Here is a 20,255-nt window from a genome sequence, read left to right as displayed (position 1 = left end):
GGAGAAGGAAGGAGGGCGTAACCCCCTCATGCATTAAAAATGAGGATGGCAGGGCATTTGATGCTGTGCAAGTGCAACGTGGCGTATGCTTGTTGTGTTTTGTTTTGCTCGCTTTGCGTCCGCATTGAAAATACATTGAAAATGCCGGTGCAAAACAAGTGTTTCGGCCTTGATACGATGCCCTGCGATATATATGTATATATATGCGCTATAAGCTATAAGCTATGAGCTATATATGCTGTATGCTGGATATAGAGTCATCCATCCAACCGAATAGCCCATTCAGAATCCATAGGCTTCAGTCACATGCTGGCCAACTAATATCGAGCACTCTTGAGCAGCCAGAGCCTCAGCCCCAGCCTCAGGAAAATGTTATCACAGCCTGCATCCGGCACGGAGTCCTCCGCCTCTGCCGAAGTGCAACTCGGCGACTCGGTTCGAATTCCGCTTTTCAGTCTCTGCTCCTCGGCGCTCAGATGCTAGTCGGCATTTGGCGCGTGCAGTTCAGTTCACTGTTCACTGTTCCCTGTTCACTCGGTCGCAAATTCGCCGGACTCGCTAAATAGCGAAATATCGTTCTAAAATTAAACAATTCGCGGAGGCACTGAGAGAAAACAGTCGGTCGTATCGTTAGTATTCGGTAATTTTTATTAGCAAAACAGGGAGAAGCTCAAGCCCATTGTAAAACTTTGTGAAACTTAAATATAAGAAAATATTTCTAACTGAAGTAGAAGAATTTTTTTTTAATAATAAAATGCTCTACTAAAAAGAAGAAAATATTAAATGGCTAACTAAAATAGAAGCAAATATTTATAAATATTTAAAAGCCTATCTGAAATGGAAGAAAGTATTTTTTAAATATTTAAATGCCTAACTGAAATAGAAGAAACTATTTTTACATATTTAAATGCTTAAATAAAATAGATGAAAATAGTTCTAAATATTTAAATGCATATCTGAAATAGAAGAAAGTATTTTTTTCACATATTTAAATGCTTAAAAAAATAAAAAACAATAGTTCTAATTATTTAAATGGCTAACTGAAATAGAAAAAACTATATTTACATATTTAAATGCTTAAATAAAATAGAAGAAAATAGTTCTAAATATTTAAATGCTTAAAACGAAATAGGCATTGAAAACCAAATAAATGCATTTTTAAAATCCAAGATAAAAGTGAAAGAAATCTATTCCTTTAAGTATTCTCTGGCTTAAGATATAAACAAATTTGACCTTCTGTTGTTGTTCAGCAGATAATACAAAAATGCAGGCGTCTATCTAGGGTTTTGAAAATGTATTATAGTAATTTTGTTGAATACTTTTTCATATACTATGTGCTGGAATATGAGAGCTTATCAATTACCCTTCAAATTCGTTCGACTGCTTAGGATACCAAATGATATCTCTTGGGTTTCTCTTTGTGCAGCTGCCTGAGCTTTTGGGCGATATGTGAGCCGCACACTGCCACAGTGTTTTAGGGACCACACTTGGTGATAAGCGCCGTCCAACGGCCCAGTGATAAGCGAGTGGTTCGAACTTCCTGCCCTCGCAGGCGATATTGTCGTGTGGAGCTGCGTTTCTTGAACAGTTCTTGGATAAACATCCAGTTGGTGAGAAGTGCGCGAAACTAGACTGCCCTCGAAATGCGAGTTGCGCTGCTGCTGCTGCAGCTGCTCGGCCTGCTGCTTCTCTCCGGCGGAGTCCAGTCCATCTACTGCCCGGCCGGATGCACCTGCTTGGAGCGAACTGTGCGCTGCATCCGCGCCAAGCTGACTGCCGTGCCCAAACTGCCCCAGGATACCCAAGTGCTGTAAGTACTCTATGGACCTAAGATCCCCACTATTCATTTCAAGTCGGGCTTGAAAACTCAACTAGCAACACATATCGATTCAATACTTAAATAGTTAAAGATAATCAATCAACTTAAAGAACTTTTATGGTGCTCCTTGAATTCCTGTCTTCCGCTCTTAAGTTCGAAATGGACTTTTAATAGTTATTCTTGTTCAACTTCGGCTTTCGTCGAGTGTACATAAATCATCGCGGGAGTTGGCTTGCAAATCCATAAATTAGTTTTTAATGTTTTTTGTGCACGCTGCGCAAAAGTTGACGGCGTTAATTTGACGCAACTTTTCTGCTCCTCCTCCTACTACCATGGAGTTCTCCTACTCCTCCTCCTCCTCCCAAGGGAGCCAGATCCTGCTCCTGCGATATCCATGAATCTTCCGCCAAGCTGCGAACGGCGCTATGTTGACTCAATTAAACGGATGTCTAACCGGCAAAAGCTGACTGCGATTTGTATATTTATCACGCTGCCTGTCGCGTATTTGCATGCATGTGCAATATTTCTGACGTTGCATTTATTTTCGAAAATGTCAGCAGTTTTCGCATGAATTTCGGGCACCACAACCATTCCACATCCAACGCCATACAACTTGGCAAATGTTTGCGGAGCATATGCATATTTATGTAGGCCGTGGCGTGTCCCAAGCCGTAGGAACAACCTCGCATCCTCGCATCCTGGCATCCAGGCAGAGTGCACCAGCTGCTGCAGCCGATGGCAAGTTATCAGCAGACAGAAAAACATACTCCACTGGGGGACAACAAGATATCCGGACAGACGGAGGAGCACGGTTTTCGTGGTATTTACGGAGAATTCAATTTCCAGCGGGGTTGACGGGGCTTGAGCCGCGTTTGATGGCCGGGATTCGCTGATTCGCAGCGGGGAAAAGCTGCGAAGGATTCGCACACACGCCCGTCAGGTGGAAATCCGGGACCATCGTGGTCCTGGGAATAGGTGAAGCCACTCACTTCACGTGTCAACGAATTTGAAAGCCTTGAACAAATCGATTATATGGTGCTTCAAAAACTATAAAGTGCTCTCAACTGGGTAACATTATTCGCTGATTCGCCGTTTCCGAAGCACTTTCAACTTGAATGTGATACATTTTAAATCTGATAAAAATTATAGACAACGATTTAATGTTCCTGAGGTGGAAAACGCGGATTTAAATGGCTTGATTAAATTATATGAGGCGAAAGAAAATGTTTCAGCCAAGCGGCGGATTTCAAAACTCCTGACAGGTGGATAAATTCCACCTGTCCGTTGAATGGGTGAAACCAATTACGGCAGCTGTCATCGATTTTGGGTCCCCAAATACATGGATTTATTATTTCATTTTCGCCATTGAAAGAGTGAGTTATGGGAAAGTGCAGTTCTCTACATTTGGCATTTTAAAGACTGCTTCTAAATATAAATGAATATTTTAGCGATTGACCAAGCGACATAAAAAGCTGGTATTAGATTATGAATTTAAGCTCGCCCGACAGGTGACAAAAGCCTGAATGGCTGGGAAAAAGTAAAATTTCAAAACTGAAAAATAATATGAAACTAAAAACTACTCTGACCGCAGCAGAGTTAATAATTGAGTTAACAAACATATCTGGCCAAAGAGAAACTGCAAAACTACAAAACTACACAACTATGTGCAAGCAACAATGCCTTTTGTATTTAAATATTCTATTGTGCAATCCGCAACGCCATCGAATCCACATCCATTTGCAATCTCAACAGGAGGATCACATTCTTTGCCATTTGTTTGGCTTGCCGCACAACAATTTCTCAAATGGGTGAAAGCTGTGGAAAAATGGTAGTGGGAGCCAACAGCATTTGGCAGTACTTAAATTAATCTTCATTTTAAATAAGGTGATGGCTGCATAATTTATCATGCCTCGAGAGCAACACCATCCGCACACAACAATAGAAAAAAAAGCAACTGAAAAACATTAAAAAACACTGAAAAACAAAGAAAAGCACAGAAAAACACTGAGAAAGACTGAACAAGAGAGCAACTTTTGCGTTGCCATTGCGATTCGCTTTTCATTTATTACGCAGCCGACCCGTTGCACACTTTTAATTAATTTGTTTCATTTATTACTGCATGTGTCTAAAAGTTGCTCTTGTTTTCCCCCATACAAGCGCATGTTTGTGCACTGCGCTCTTGTCTGAGGCTGTCGACTCAGATTCCAGCTTTCTTTCCATAATTCTCGAAATGTTTCTCCGCAGTCTGCGAAAAATATGAGCACACATTTTCCCAGCCAGAGGGACACTATCATTTTATAGCTCACACATGCCGACATTTCGGTTCGGTCTTCATGAAAATATTCTTGATTTCATTTCCTTAATGGCGAAAATTTTGTTTACAATTTCTGTCGGAAGGTCGCTGCAGATAAATGTCGAGCAAACATAAAAGGAACTACGTCAAAATGGTAAATAGAGAACAATTTTAGTAGAGGTAAAAGCTAAGGAAATTTCTAGTTGAATTATACACAGAATTAATGTCAAAAAGACAGAAAATATATGCTCATAATCAAATAGGTGCACAAGCATTTTTAGGAAAATATTAAAATAATGAATAGTAAGTTCGATCTTCAAGATCACCTCCTAGAGGTTTCCATTCAAGGATTTCCTAGCAAACTTACAAAAGCCTTTTCACTGAATTCCCTTCTATTTTGCACACTTCAGCTGCCATTCCTCTTCAATTTAATGCTGCTACAGCTCCAGTCTTCGCAAGGCCTAAGCCACATTTCACTTCTTTCAAACTGTCCATCCATCAGGCATAAAGTCGCTGCCTGCGCCGCCATTGAAACTTCTCGCCGGGATGGGGCCATAAAAAATGGGTGCAGCAGCTCCACATCCACATCCACGTAATATGCCTCTCACATCCTTGACTTGCCTCGAACAAAGGCCCAAGCATTTTTTGGCCCGACCCGTGTGTATTTAAACTGGCAACTAAATGGAAGTCGAAACTGTGTAACATACGGCATCATTCATCTTGCCACGCCCCCACATCCCACGCTGCCAACCGCCCACCCACATGGCAGCTACTCTTCCTTCAGAGCTAAATAAATGCACTTGATTTCATTTCATGATGATGCATTTTTAGCTGACCTCCCATAAGCACACATCTCGACTTGCTCCGCCGTGGAGGCAGTTGCTTTGTCATTATTCCCCGGATCGTGGAGCTCGTCCACTGGACTTACCCCCATCCATCCATTCCGGACTCGTGAGCCAGTACTTACTTTTAAGGACCGAGAGAAATTGCTTTTCGATGGCAGCAGAAGTGGTGAGGTTGAAATTTATGTAGTCTAGCTCAAGCCATATTGGATTTAAAACAATTAGGCAATTGTAGAATTATTCTTTATTTATAACAAAAATGGAGAGTTATTTTGAAAATATATAAATATATAATAACTCAGTGGAATTTAAGCGTCTCAAGTTTAACATATTTATTTTTCTGTGATTCTTTTCTTGATTTCTGTGCCCCCCTTTTCGCTCACTGTAACCTCAGTTGAAAAGACGAGCACATAAAACGCACATGCAGCCAAGACATATGAACTAAATCTGCTCGCCGGCAGCAACTCGGCCACACATGCTATCATCTAATAACTCGGGCATTATGCACATATGAAATATATCTCATAATGCCCCACCGACTTGCCACGCCCCCCCGCATGGCCACTGCCCGCTGCCGCCCACTTTGCGGCGGTGTGTCAAAACAAAAGTCGCCGCACGTTGCATGCATGGCATATTAAAAAGTTTGATTAGCGTCCAGTTCGCTGCCTCTGCTTCTGCCACGCCCAGCACCCGCCCACTCGCCGATAATGTGCCACACAGTCCGGCAAATATCCACACACACAGACACACACACACAGATATGAGCACGAACATGAGTATGAATGCATATACATATATGGACAATATTTGGCTCGGCTTTTTTTGCGAATCAACTATTTGGGAAAACTATTTGGCTAGCAAAAATGTTCCAACTCCCCTGCTTGCTCCCCATCAAATCATCCATCCCTTTTAGGCTACCCCTATATATATATAAATATATATGAAAATATATGTATGTATAGAGGGACAAGCCCCCGGAAAAAGCCCGATTTTGCCATCATACTTTCCTGAATTTCTCATCTCGTCGGTGCATTTATGCGTGAGAAATGCCTTGTATTTTGTAGCTAGTCGTCGTGGGCATATCCTTGTTCCTGTTGCTGTTCCATATCCAGTTGCTCCTGTGCCATGTTGTTATTAAATATGCATAAATTTCCTTTTTGCACAGGACTTTTGCATTTACATTTGCTGTTTATTTGTCGGTGGGAATATTGAAATTGTTACCAATGGATAGCAGATTCCAGCCCAGAGAACTGGTTTCCGGTGGGCCGCATGGAACTCGGAACTCCAGACTCACCTGTGCATAAATACCACCTACCTACCTATCTACCTAGTCAGGTGGGAGGTGGGAGATGGGAGTTGGAGGGGTATATACCTAGATCTATTAAGCTGGGAGTATATGCAGGATATGCAGCCTGGATGCGGATAATTATAATTATAGCAGTCGGCAAGTTGTCGGTTCAAGTTTCTGGCCGATTTGTGATTACTTCGATTCGCTTGTGTCGAGTTATGATGGGTTTATGAAGTTGTTGTATGGCAAATAACTTGCTAATGAGATTTATAATTGATAAGCAGAGAGCTTTCGACGGTATTGCAAATTATTTCTATACATTTTATGCAGTTAAGTATATGTTTCATTTAGACCTCATTTAGATAAATCAAATTAATTAAATGCTGTTTATTTCCTCTGGCTTTATAATTATTAATAATAGGAAAAGATGTTTTTGTGGACAGTAATTTCAGTGACTTGTGACAATTAAAAATTATTTATGACATTTATGGCTTTATGCTGCTTTTAATTAAAATGTGTCGTAAACAAACAATATTCTTAGTAATAACAACAAATTATATGTGTATACAAAAGAATACAGACTGCAATGCTAAAAAAAGTGGAATAATGTAAAAGTGATTATAACGAGCATAAATAATAATTTACATAATTTTTAGGTGAATAAAACAAAAGGATTAATTACAATTTATTCCATTTATGTTCCATTTAAAAGCGTTGTAAAGATTTTAAAAATAGTTATGAATTTTTGCAATGCGCCCCACTTAAGTTACTTAATTTAATTGCTTACCTTCATGGGATTTAATTTCCTTAAGTGGCGCTTGCAATTGAAAAACTCATTATCCTAATATCGCAGTGCCATCAATCACAGCTGTCTGCGTTTGTCTAGTGATAAATCCGCTAACTGCATTCCGAATCCAATTACCAATCAATCAAAGAGCATCCAATCGTCGCTGTCTCATCCGTCTCCGTTTTATGCAGACTGCCACGCCCCCAAAAAAGGCACCGCCCCTCTTTGTGAAATATTATATTATTGTTGTTACGCTTTTTGCCCTTGCAAAGTTCAGTCTGGTTTGACTTTTCAATTGTTGCCATATTTTTGCAGACCGAAAAAAGGGAGTACATGGAAATACAATTACATTGCATGTGTGAACAATGAAAAATGGAATTCCTGCCATTCCGCCACCCAATCAGTAATATGATTTGTAATTATGCAAATGAAGCGGTAGACCGGCGAACCCACTTCATGGCTGATGCAGTTCTCATTGATTAAAGCTGAACGTTTGGAAAGCTGAAAGGTTCACTTTTCACATTGGCGAACCTCAAAGGGAAATCCCCGAAGGCAAAGTTTTTGCCAATCAAAGCGTATGCATTTTTAATTCACTGTCACAAGCAGAAGTGGAAATGGAGCTGCAAAATCGAGTGGCATCTCGGGGTGGGGCATTCCCGATTCGAGATGTGATATTCGAGATTCAAGGCTCAAGACTCGAGCCTCGAGACTCGAGGGTCGAGACTGGGTGCACGAGATTACAGATTCCGCCAAGGAATCTGTCTGCCAGTCAGCCAGGCTTCGCTTCACTTTGACATAGAAAAATCTTCTATTGATTTCCCAAAACTCCCCCGCAATTTGCATTTAAAGTTGGACGCTTTCGTTTCTCCCGTTTCTTGCATCTCTCTCACTCGCGCCCCTCTTTAATGCTACAAAGTGCCACTTGGTTCATTTGCCAGCAGTTCTCCTGCTCCTTCGGATCATGCCACTGCCCCTGCTCCTGCCCCCGCCCCTGCCACTGCCACGCCCAGCAGCTTTGTCATTTCGCATGCTCGTTAGTGCGGAGCAAAGAATGCAAAGTAGCAAGATAGCAAGAGCTGTGTGGAAAATACAGCAGCAGCAACATCATCGCTGCACAAACACATGCCACAATTTATAAGCAAAGTTATTCTGCCACCGAGAAAGGGGAGGGAGGCAAAGCGGCCAGGGGGGCGGGGCTGTGGCAACTAGCAACATGTCAAAGTGGAGCAATCGGCATGTGCAACGGACACAGAACAGGACACTGAACACGGAAAACAGGCGTGCACTGAGGGAAAAATCAGCAAGAATATTGAGATGTTCTGGTTGCCATCTAAGGTTTTCTATCAATGAATACAGATGTTGCATCATTGTGTTGCATATCATGAAACTTAATACCTCTAGAGAATAAGTATATCGAGAAATGAAGTATACTTCATCACATCTAGTTTTAAAGTACTAAAGTCTGCGTTTTCAGGAAGGCGAGCTCTTTAAGGTAATGATTTAGCAAATGGGGTTTCTGAAATTCGCCTCTCCAAATTCCCTCTGTCCATAAAGAAATGATAGAGCTGAGAATGGATTGCAGTGCAGTCCTGGCAACCGGCGGTCAAGCATAAGAAACAGCAGCATCAGCAGCAGAAGAATTGCAGCAGAAGAGGAGCTGCAGCCCATAAGTATGCTATGGCAACGGAGCGAAGCCCAAAAGCGAAGGAATAAGTGCGCAAATAAAAGCGTTGCAAGGCGACTGCTGGATGCGGAAACCCTCCTCGTCAGCGCCGCCTGGCCAGGTGAGATGCCACCGCCATGTGGCACGAACTACAGTCAACAGCAGGCGGTGGCCAAGTCAACAAAAAAACAAGACAGTAAAACAGCAAGACCAATGTGGCTTAGTTAAATGGGAAATACTCTTTCACATAATCAAATTCAGATGACATGCTTTTACTCTTGAAGTCAGTATTCCAGACAAAAATCATAGATATTCAAATTATTTCATTTATAAGAAGTCAATTAAGCAAAGAGTTCATCAGCTTATTTGGGACACCATATCAGTTGGTCAGGACTCCCCCAAAAGGGTATTTCCGGACGCCAAAGGAAAAGAAGCTCCTGGCTCACTGCTCAGCCAGGCGGCAAACCAAGTGAGAGTGGGTTCGGGGTCCAAGGAGTCCGAGTCCGAGCCAAGTGGCACGCCACGTAACCAGCAGATAGCAGATACAGGACTGCTGCTCCGGGGGCGGAACTTGCCCCAGACAGATGCATAATAATGTTAATGTAAGCGCCTGCGACTTTGGGCTGTGGGTCGAGTATGGGGCAACCACGGCGTATGCGTAATATGACAGCAAATTTGAAGCTATTCTCGGTCGTGTAAGTTGAAGGCCACATCGTAAAATGAACATTAAATATTTGTAAACTAGGTAGTTACTCGACTCCAAATGGAAAATTAGCTTGCACCTTCTTTTGAAACTAAACAGCTATTTTATATCCACCTTTGCTGCATTCAACACTTGCATACATTTAGAAAATGGTTCGTAATTTCATTTCCTCTGCATATTTATCAATTTCCATCCACCTCAGCCAAATACATTTATCCCTAGGAGAGCCGAAATAGAACAGTGCATCAGAAGGGCTTTGGGTAATATTCGCCTTTTATACGCATATTAAACCGTTTCCACTTGAATGGCGAACTGATTTCATTGCATTTTTATAACGCATATATGTTGCATGGCTGCAAGTGTGTGTGCGGTGTGTGGGCTGGGTGTGCCTCCTCCAATAAAAACGAAGAGCTGCTCATGCACCCAGCTCCATGCTCGACATATAAATCTGCTGTATAATTGAATTTCACACGTTGCAAGGAAAAAAATAATACCAAAATGGTGCAGAAAAAATACGAAAAAAAAGAAGTGCATAACCAGCGGCAGCGAAAGTTTAAATAAAATTTATTTCAACAAAAATACACACTCGTTGTCGAAATGTGTGTGCGCAGAGATGGCAGTTGCCTGAAAATGTGAGCATTATACGTATGTATTGAAGGGCGCACGAGTGGGATGGTGCTGCTCCTCCAGGTGGCCACTTTTAACCATGAAGGTGTTTGCCTGGCCAAACTGCAAGCAGCTTAAGCATGCCACAACGAGCAGCCAGGATGATGAGGGTGGCAAGCAGTTCGCAGGACGACGAGGCGCACGGGGAGCAGAAGGACTCCCTTAGACAGCCGGCAATTGCATGTGTGAAGAGTGCACTTGTGAGACATTTACACCTGTAGAAACGTCGATGGGAGGGGCGTTTCAGCAGCAGCGGCTCCACGAGGAGCATTCTGAGCTGGGATATGAGGCACGGCTGAAGGAGCTTTTGAGGCACAACACATTAGCAGTCCAACAGAACAGCAGAGTGACGCCGCAAATGCATTCGCTGCAACATAAGAGCAGTCCGCACGAACTAAAAATTAAACTTAACTTTATTATTACAGATGCTTACAACATTTTTAAAGGACTAGTTTTTATGAGTGACAAAGAAACGAAGCAGCTCAGACAACAGAAATAAATTGAGTTACAAAGGTGTCGGAAAGTATGCCACCTTTTTAATTATTTTCTTCTTTAAGCAGCTTCGTTTCGTTTTGATTAGTAGCACAGATAACATTTACCAATCTTGGTGATGGGTTTTCGGTTTTTCCTGGAATAACTTGAGAGCGGGTCAGTTGAAAAACAGCGGAGTGAGACAGCAATTTTAAGTAAGAGGAAATTTGTAGCCCGGGCATTTCTTTTGGCCTCCTAACCTTTTCGTTTTTTCTATGTTTTCTATGCTCCGAGGACTTTTCCACCCCTTTCCTCTCCGCTCTCTGATTTTTCTTCGCTGTCAGGAGTTTTTCTTTCGGTGGCAGCCCAAAAGTATGCAATGTAAGTTTAGATGCCTCTTGTTCTTGCAGCGTCCTTTTTGCTCAAGAGCGTCAGTGCCAGTGTGTATGTGTGTTTGAGTGTGTGTGCGTGTGTGTGTGTGTGTGGGACGGAAGTGAATTTTCTGCACGTGGCTTAACTTCTGCTGCCTGCTCTGGCGTGTCATGCAGTCAGCAATCTTTATCCAACCCAAACGCAAGCAGCTCGAGTGGGCGCCTTTCATTCTTTTCTTGCGGATTCCGCTCAAGGATTGCATTTAACGCAGGAACAGGAAGGAAGGAAATGCCATGTCGACGCTAAAACTGGGTTAGCTTACATAACGACAACATTAACGACAACGCTTTCCTTCCGGTGGGCGGGGCTCTGGTGGGCGGAAAATGGGTAGGATGGCGTTGGCTTCACGCTTCGTCGCTTATTGGACATAATTACTGAATATAACAATTCTGCGGTGGCTCCACAAAACGGGGCACTCAGAAAAAAAAGTCCACCAGGAATTTTAAGAAGTTTTCTATTGCGTTCTCTCATATATTAGTGAAAATTTCTATTTTATATCACATACATAACATTCTATTCGTAAATTCTTTCTTCATTCAAAAACTCAAATCATTTCTTTACTTCCAAACTATTTTATTTAAACTGCAAGGTGTCAAGGGGTTCAAAAAATGTGCTTGCATACCCTTGGAGCACCTTCGATATCTTCTTGAGATGCATCCTTGATTTCGCCGAGTGCATATCCTTTCGCCAAAGCCACTTGTGCGTAACGGCAGCGCCAGATAAGTGCAACAAAAGCCACGGCGGCGGATGCAGCCAAGCCAGGCCACATATCAATTCCATGTGAGCGGACTAACTGGTCCTGGTGGTGCAGTCCTAGTTCCGGAATGTCCTGCTTGCTGCTGGTCAGTCGGCGGAGGGAGGGGGGAGTGTGGTTTTAGTTCCCTTATCGCTTACACTTGGCAAAAGGCGAGTCACCCACACAGGCACACAGTTCACTAGTCGCACTGATTTTTTGCTCGCCTGCCAAATCCTTAAAGTAGCACAGCTTTGGCCCCAGGATTTGTCGAAGCAAAGTTTCGTTCTTTGTCAGTTGGGGAAAACAATGTTAATTGCTTTGCAGTTTACTTTGCGCAATCCGGTTGACTGGCTCAACTGTTGGACTTTCTTGCTACAGGTGACATCCGCTAAGCCGTAAAATGCTTGAAAATCCGCTGTTAACTTTATGACTTAAAGGAACATTTACTTGAGATTTAACTACAAGGTTAATTACCTATTTAAATAGTTTATTAAATGATTTTAATGATCTTAAAGGTACACTTACTCCTACTTGATATTTAAGTACATAGTTAATTACCAATTTAAATAGTTTATTAAATGATTTTAATGATCTTAAAGGTATACTTACTCCTATTTGAGATTTAACTACATAGTTAATTACCCATTTAAATAGTTTATTAAATGATTTGAATTTCCCGAGATATTCACCGACAATTACTCTGCAGCTTCCTTTGCTAATGTCACTGCCACTTTCCGGAGCAGGTAAAATTCATTAAGCCCCGATCTACAGCTCTAAACTCTTTGGCCAAAATCTTTTGTTGCTCCATCTGGGCTAAACAAAGCGTTTTATGCATGCACACTCCGAGCCAATTACGCAAAGTGCTCTAAGTATCTCAAACAGTCCTCTAACTGGACACAATTACATTAACAGTTTAGCACACACACGTATGTAGCTGGCAGATATCGGGGATTTCCGGAGGATAACGGGTTAGATATAGCCATCGTCAGAAGTGAGCGAGATTGGGGGTAGGCAAACAGGACGAAAATTAAATCACAGTCACAGCTGCAAAGGCTCGAAAATAAGTCCTGGCGAAAAGGAGCGGAGGCCATGAAACTGCTGCTGCTACTGCTGCTGCTACTGCTGCTGCAACTGCTGCCACTACGGTAACTAACTGTAACCCCGGAATCTTGTAGCCCGTAACGCCCATCTCCATTAACCCAAACACACACACACAAGACAAAGTGACTGGCTGACTGACAGCTGAACTTTTACGCTCACAGATAAACAGTGTCAAGGGTTAACAGCAATGGGATGCACGGACAGAGGGACGGGGGGCGTGGCCTTTGTTTAATAATAATAAAATGTCACTGGGCAAAAATAAACGGCTGAGGAGCCGAGCGGCTGAAGGATTACATTGCCAAGTGCTCCCCACAAGCACACACACACCAACGCACAGTAACACACACACACACCCATACAGTAAGTCAGTCGGAGCAATTGTCATGCGTCCTTTGGACGACTATCGTCACTGGCAAATCACCTGGGCAACCCGACGGCACACAGGATACTTGGATACTTGGCTGCGAGAATGTGAGTCCTGGCATGCAAGGTGCAGGCACTTTTATTCCTTTGGTTGTTCTTGCTGGCCATGTTGCTGCTGCTATTTGTGCTGCTGCCGGCGTGTTTGTAAGCCATGTTATTACAATAATGTGCAATCTGAGTCTGAGATGGAGCACTGAAAGAAACATCTGTAGGGAAAATAAATGTGCGGGTGGTGTTTAATAGGTGTTTAAGTGTGTACTGCGCATAAGATTCTGGAGTGGAATCCAAGCCACTTGAAAGCTATCTATCTATTATGTCAACCATATAACACGAAACTATGTGCATCCTGAGTATATCCTTAAACATATAGCGTTTTTCTCTCTCTGCTGGCGAATGCGGTCTCTGTGGTGGCTTGGTGCGGATGTTAGTGTGAATGTGAGTGTGCGGCAGGCCAAAGTTAAATCATGTTTTTATTGTCACATTTGCCATAAAGGCAGCCGAGGGACCGTCAGACCGTAAAAGGACTTATACTGGCACAGCAGGATCAGGAGTAGGAGCAGTATCAGGAGTAGGAGCGGGAGCAAGAGGCGTCATAAGATGCTGCCTAAGCTGCAGGCAAAGGTGGGGTGGCCAGGTGAGCAGGCAGGGGGGCAGGCAGGTGGCTAAGCCAGACAAATCATAATCAGAGCACAAGGCAACAAGCTCAACAAAGCCGGAATCACCTTAACAACCAGGTGGGCTGCTCTTAGCCGGGCCGTGGGCTTGGGGGCGTGGCTGATGCCACTGATAAGGCAGCGCATAGGTGGTATTTTCCTTTCCTTGCTTCACCCGCGCTTATGGCCTTGTTTACGTTGCATACTTTATGGCGCAAAGCCAAGGGGGTGGGGCGGTTGGAAAAGCGAAGGAAAGCGTGTGTGTGCGGAACGCGGAAAAAAGCGAAGCGTAAGCGTTAACTCTAATGAAAATGCAGTGAACTGGAAAATATACTGACTGCCTGATAAAAACTAACTGACGCTGAAAGCTGGCAGAAACCAATTCCAGGCAGAAAATGAAGCCTTTAATTCATTTAGAACACCCACAAAGGACCAAAACGTTTTTAGAATCAGCAATCAAAGCGACTTGTATAGCAGAGTTTTGATCATGGAGGCTAATGAAACTATGATATTGGCCAATAGATAACTTGGTGTGGATTAAACTGCATTTAATTTGTATTTATTTGTACATTACAAATGAGTTTCCTTCACGATGTCGGTCATGATTTTTCACTTAGTGAAATTGCGAAATTCCAGTTGACTGACATTTACTCGGTAATAAGGCTCTCGCAAAACCGCAGTCGTGGCAAAATAATCAAACTGAAATCTCAAAGGGTACACCGCAAACATACACTTGCCGAAATTGCATGGCACGTACCCCCAGAAAATCCGCACTAATTTACTTGCTGCGGTTTTTCCTTCACTAATTGTGACAACTAATTGAAATCAAATTAGTGAAGCCACTAAACAGCTTAATGCTCGCTGAGCACGAACCAGACTTTCCACCTCGGCGATGGGGGAAATTCAGCGGGAGCGGGTGGGCATTGGGTTAACCATAAACCCTACACAATGCTAATTGTTTTCATTCAATTTACTGTCTGCACGCCGCTTTAAAATATCGCTCTTGGCTTCAGTTTTGGCTAACCATAAATTTTCGACATGGACATCAAAGCGTATACGCAATATGGGTGCGCCAGTGCGTCTGTGTGTGTGCGAGTCCTGTTGTCCTGTTTGCAAGAATGTGTGTGGGGTGGTGTGGGTGTGCAGACATGCGTGAATAGACAAACATGCCTTTGTCAATAATATGCATTAATTAAGTGCAGACATGGATGCCAGAGGAATCAAACCAAGGATATCCGAGGTGCATCAGTGGATGCCCAATCCCGCGCCACAGGACATACAGATATACATACAGACATACGTACATGCGGACACACAGACATCGGTACAAACGTACACTCACTGACACACAGGACTCAACAGCAACACGGCGCATTGCAAATTTAATTGAAAATATCGAATAATGCGAAAATGCAAATGTCATTATCAAAATTCAGGCCGGCGGAAGTGTCACAAGCGCTGAAAAGAAGTTTCAAGATTCAATTTCCGTTTCCGCACACATCACGTGCATCGCAGCAGGTGGGCATTAGGGCGTGGCCGTAGGGGGCGTGGCAGCGGGGCGGTGCGAGAACACCGCCCCATCAGCAGCCCAGTTATTTATGCCTCCATTCGGTTCCTTTTTTTTTAGCAGCTCCGTAAATAGTTGCGCAACTGACACGACGCCAGGAGATGAGGCCAGTGCAGCGGCGCCCCGTGAATCCCCATTTAGCCAGAGAGCAACTCCAGCACGCACTTGGTCCGGAGTGGGTTCTGTTCCGGCACATGAGCACTGAGAGAAATCGGGGCTATCACTTGATCAAACAATCAAAAGGATGCCTTGCAAACAACTGTTTGGAGAACAACTCACTTTTGGAAGAACTTTTCTGCTTTAAAGTCGAGGGAAGATGAGAGAACCTACTCCCATTTTCTCACAGTGCACCACATTTTGGGTAGGCTCGATGAGGCATTGGTCCGGGGATGCCGGCTGTCCGGAATCCACAGTCCGAAGTCCGGAACCCGGACACGCACTCAGCGTGTGTGCACATTGAAGTGGACCATCGTTTGTCACTCGAGGTGGGTGTGGAAGTGGGTGCAGCAGTGGAAGTGGCACAGGAAGAGGATGAGGACACGGGCACAGTGGTGCCAAGTGGTGGAGAGGTGTTGGCTATGCAGAAAGAGACTCGGCAAGTGGCTGGGAATTTTAAAGCACTCTACGGCTGAGCAAATACGATAGCCGGTGTGTGTGAGTCAAAGGGCAAAGAAGGCCGCTTCCTTGTTGATTCAAATTAGACCGATCCAACTGGCGGCACCACTCGGCTTGACCCACTGTGAATCCGAATCTGAATCTCAATCTGTGTGTGAGTGTGGCTGTGGTTGTGGCTGTGGTGCAGGGCTCTGGATGGTGGCCCTATTCCTTGTTGACTGTTGGTGGCGGGGCTAATGGAGTTTGCAAGAAGTGGGCAAAAATGTGGATCAAGCAGCCGTACTTGCACACAAAGACCACACCAATCTTCGTTCCGCATTCTCCGGCTGCTCCGGTGCTCCTTCCTGGCAGGAGAAATGCGAGCAACTTTTGCAAATTGTTGCCGCCACCCAAATCCCAGCCAGCATATCGCTGCCCCACTTCCTTGGACCCACCGCAGCTGCATGAGGTTGCCAAGTTGGTCCACCAGGAAAAATATTTAGCAGAACTTTGAAGGCACTACAAAAATTTTAGGGATTACATTTCAATTAACTGAAGTGCAACGTGGCTATGGAAAACTAGTTTGCGGACTTAAGCTTATTAAAAACGAAAAACAAATAAAAACATATTTTGTAGCGAACTTTACAAAATGCCTTCATAATAAAGTTTGCTCTAATAGTCTTTATGGCACAAAGAACTTTGAAAAAATCTAGATTAAAGTGGAGTAAAAGTACTGAATGCAAAGTTGTAATATTTTTTCGAGTGCAGCTCTGAGAGCGGGGTTACCACATGGACACCAGTGGGTCGACCTGCCTCGGGCCGTGAGTCTTTCATCAGACCAGAGCCGTAGCCGTAGCCGTAGCCATAGCCATAGCCGGAGTCGGAGCATAAGAGCCGGAGCCAAGACCGAAACCAAAACCCGGAGTGGAATTTCATGGAGGGGGGAGGGGGGTGCTGCTGCTGCTTTGTTTATGTGGCTCCATTTGGGCATATGCATGACCCACTCAACCACCCATCAGTGGCACCCGCCACCATCCTGTGGTTGCTGCCATTGTTGGGCTGGGGCCTCAAGCTCCACGTGAGAGTGGTTTTAGTGTTGTTCTGGATTCGCGTACCTCTTAGTTGCAAGGTGCAGGGTATATTCGTTTTATGCAAATGTAGGAATGGGAACCAATTAGAGGAGATTAAAGGTCTTTCTGAAACTAAAGGCTAAACATCTATATTAAGTTATAGATTTAATCTAAAGACATGCCGTACTTACTTTCTAAAAATGCATATTAGAAGTAATAAATTAGCTGACTTAGGTATGCAATACTTTAAGTCACATAGCAGGAACTACAGGGTATCCCAGAGTCGCACCCCTCGACTTAAGTGCTCTATCTTGTTCTGGATTTTTAAGTTGTTTTCGTTGTCGTAGCTTGTTTGTGTTGCCTTTTTTGTTGTCCTGTGTGCGAGGTTTTGCCTTTTTCCCGTGTGTTGCATCCTCGTCTTTAGTTGCAATTTGAGCACAGACACAGCAACAGCCAGTATTGCACTTGGCCAACACACACTCACGCACACACTCACACCCATACTCACACTCACATTTACACTCACAGTGAAATGCTGACACCAATTAGGGTGCAGGTTGTTGTTGCTGCTGCTGCCGTTAGTTGCTGTTGGTAGTTAGTTAGTTCGGTTGCACTTTGTGCGTTGCATGTTTACAGTGGCCACAAAACATAATTTCTGTTTAGACAACTTTAGCCCCAGCTCCAATTGCAGTGGCTTCTGGCCAAAAGCTTTGCGAACAGAGCTGGAAAAAAATACAAAGCAAAAAAGGCGGAAAACAAAACAGGGTCATAATTATTGCGCCAACAAAGACAGCAAAGCAGCTGCCACATTGGCCAGCGGTAAACGATGTTGCCAGCAGGCAGAGGCACCACCACCATCGCCAGCTGAATTTTCGGTATAATTTTCACTTTGGCCAAGAAACTTTTTCGCTGCCGCATTGAATTTGCAGCCAGCGAGCAGCTAAAACCCGAGCAAAAGCAACAGCAACAAAGTTCATGAGTTGATTAGAAAGTTTTTTTAACCGCTGTTGCAGCTACATCCTTAACCCGCTGAAGTCCTACAGCCATGCCCCCTAGCGCAACATGCACTCAGATAAACTACTATGGCTTTTAAGGTGCCTGCAAGGTAATAATACCTACATATGTATGAATATGTAACCAAATACTTCTGATGATTTGCTCGATTTCTCATCGTTGTCCTGGTGAATTTCTTTAAGTGAGCCGTTGCTAATGGCAGCTCGTGAGCTTGGCATATGCGAAAAGACCTCAATCCGTGGCTTAGGCTCCCAACTCCGCGCACTGCATGCCACATGTTGTATGCCACATGGGTGGATGGGTAGTGCGAGTTGGTGGCTTATCGCTTGGCTGCTTTGTCGCCGGGCAGGGGCATAAACTATGCGAGCGCGAGCATCAACTTTTTGTAATTAATTTTTAATGTGTGCAAAATGTTTGAGTAAACGAGCATGTTGTTGTTCGCCGAGCGCCGCCATATCAAGCGGATGTCGTTAGAACTGTTTATCAAGCGCTCTAAGAGGCGAATAAGCTGCAGCTTCGGTGGGGGAATCAACTTTATACTATATGTACTCTATACTCTATACTATTTACGTTCGTGCTTAGCTGGTGTAAATAATTGGATTGCGCTTAAAACTGGCGGGTGCCAGAAGCCAAGACTGCCAGGCTTCTGGTTACTCAAACGGAATTTCTTTGCACTAATTGCATATGACAATGCTGCAGAACATGCATCCATACATCCCCACCTGACGCCCCAAACACCACCTTACACCCATCCAACACCCACCTAGAATGTGCGAGCGAGAGGGAGGAAGGAGCGACGCAGACCGCATGACGAGAATTGGCAACTTGCTGCAATTTGCTAGAACCAAAAATTGATTTACCCTCAACTGCAAGTCTTCCCGCTTCGCACAGCTTTCAAGGCACTTGGAAAAAAATGGCAATTTGCATCTCGAACTTCGGAATTCAGCAGAATTTGCAGCACTGGCCAGCTTGCGTATTTTGCAGAGTTGGCATCATTGCCCGCCTTGCATATTGGGCATCATTGCTTTCAGTTTGGTTCATAAAACTATTTAATATAAGCAAATATAAAACGATTTATTACTTTAAATTCTCAAATGGTTATTGGAATTCAAGAGTGTGAATAATTGACACCTTTGAGAGTCCTTTTAATTTGACATCATGCAGTGAAATACTAAAATGTAGACTGGTTTTTCCCCCAGTGTTGAGCCCAACTCCCTTTTCCATTCTTTACCCGACTCGCATCCATCCATCAGATAAACGTTTTGCTATCTGCTATCTGCAATCTGCGAATCGCATTCTGTCTCTTTGTCCATGCCATGCCATCCGCCATCCGCATCCACTCACGCTGTGTCCGTTCTTGTTCTTGTTTTTCCGGCAACATTTCTGCAGAGATTTGCGTTTCAATCACATCGAGGAGCTGCCGGCCAACGCGTTCAGTGGTCTCGCCCAGCTGACTACGCTTTTCCTGAACGACAACGAGCTGGCTTACCTGCAGGATGGGGCACTCAATGGACTGACGGCGCTGAGGTTCCTCTATCTGAACAATAATCGGCTAAGCCGCTTACCGGCGGCCATCTTCCGGCGGTTGCCACGCCTGGAGGCGATGTAAGTGAACCCGCCTTAATTAAGGATCCCCGCGAGCAATCGCCTTACTTACTATCCTCCTTTCTGCAGTTTCCTGGAGAACAATGACATTTGGCAGCTGCCCGCCGGCCTCTTTGACAACTTGCCGCGCCTGAACCGCCTGTAAGTCGCTGATGGTTCGATTCCCCTTCTTTTTTTTTTTGAGGGAACTAACACTCTGTCCTCCACCCTCCTCCATCCAGGATCATGTACAACAACAAGCTGAGCCAGCTGCCAGTGGACGGATTTAATCGGCTGAACAACCTGAAGCGCCTGCGACTGGACGGCAACAACATCGACTGCAATTGTGGTGTCTACTCACTGTGGCGTCGCTGGCACCTGGATGTGCAGCGCCAGTTGGTGTCCATCTCGCTCACCTGCGCTGCTCCCCAGCTGCTCCAGAATCAGGGCTTTTCCAGCCTGGGAGAACATCACTTCAAATGCGGTAGGTTTTCAATTTCCATTTAAGTCACACATAGAACATGAAGCAACTTTATGCTTAAGTACACT

The 20,255-nt window shown here is 44.1% G+C and overlaps 1 protein-coding gene across 1 annotated transcript in view; it reads left to right on the top strand.

Moving 5' to 3' along the window:
- The first annotated feature begins 472 nt into the window (after positions 1–472).
- The window catches only part of LOC122618330 (peroxidasin), a 29,891-nt gene continuing 10,108 nt past the window's right edge, over positions 473–20,255 (top strand). The window contains exons 1-5 of the mRNA XM_043794709.1: positions 473–629; positions 1,427–1,810; positions 19,512–19,727; positions 19,797–19,868; positions 19,949–20,190. Coding sequence (XP_043650644.1) covers positions 1,644–1,810; positions 19,512–19,727; positions 19,797–19,868; positions 19,949–20,190 — 697 coding nt within the window. The 5' untranslated portion in view covers positions 473–629; positions 1,427–1,643. The remainder of the gene's footprint in view (positions 630–1,426; positions 1,811–19,511; positions 19,728–19,796; positions 19,869–19,948; positions 20,191–20,255) is intronic.

This window comes from Drosophila teissieri, chromosome 3L, assembly GCF_016746235.2.
Source record: "Drosophila teissieri strain GT53w chromosome 3L, Prin_Dtei_1.1, whole genome shotgun sequence".
NCBI lineage: Eukaryota > Metazoa > Arthropoda > Insecta > Diptera > Drosophilidae > Drosophila > Drosophila teissieri.
The sequence above is the reverse complement of the archived record's forward strand: the minus strand, read 5'-3'. Positions and strand labels throughout refer to the sequence as shown.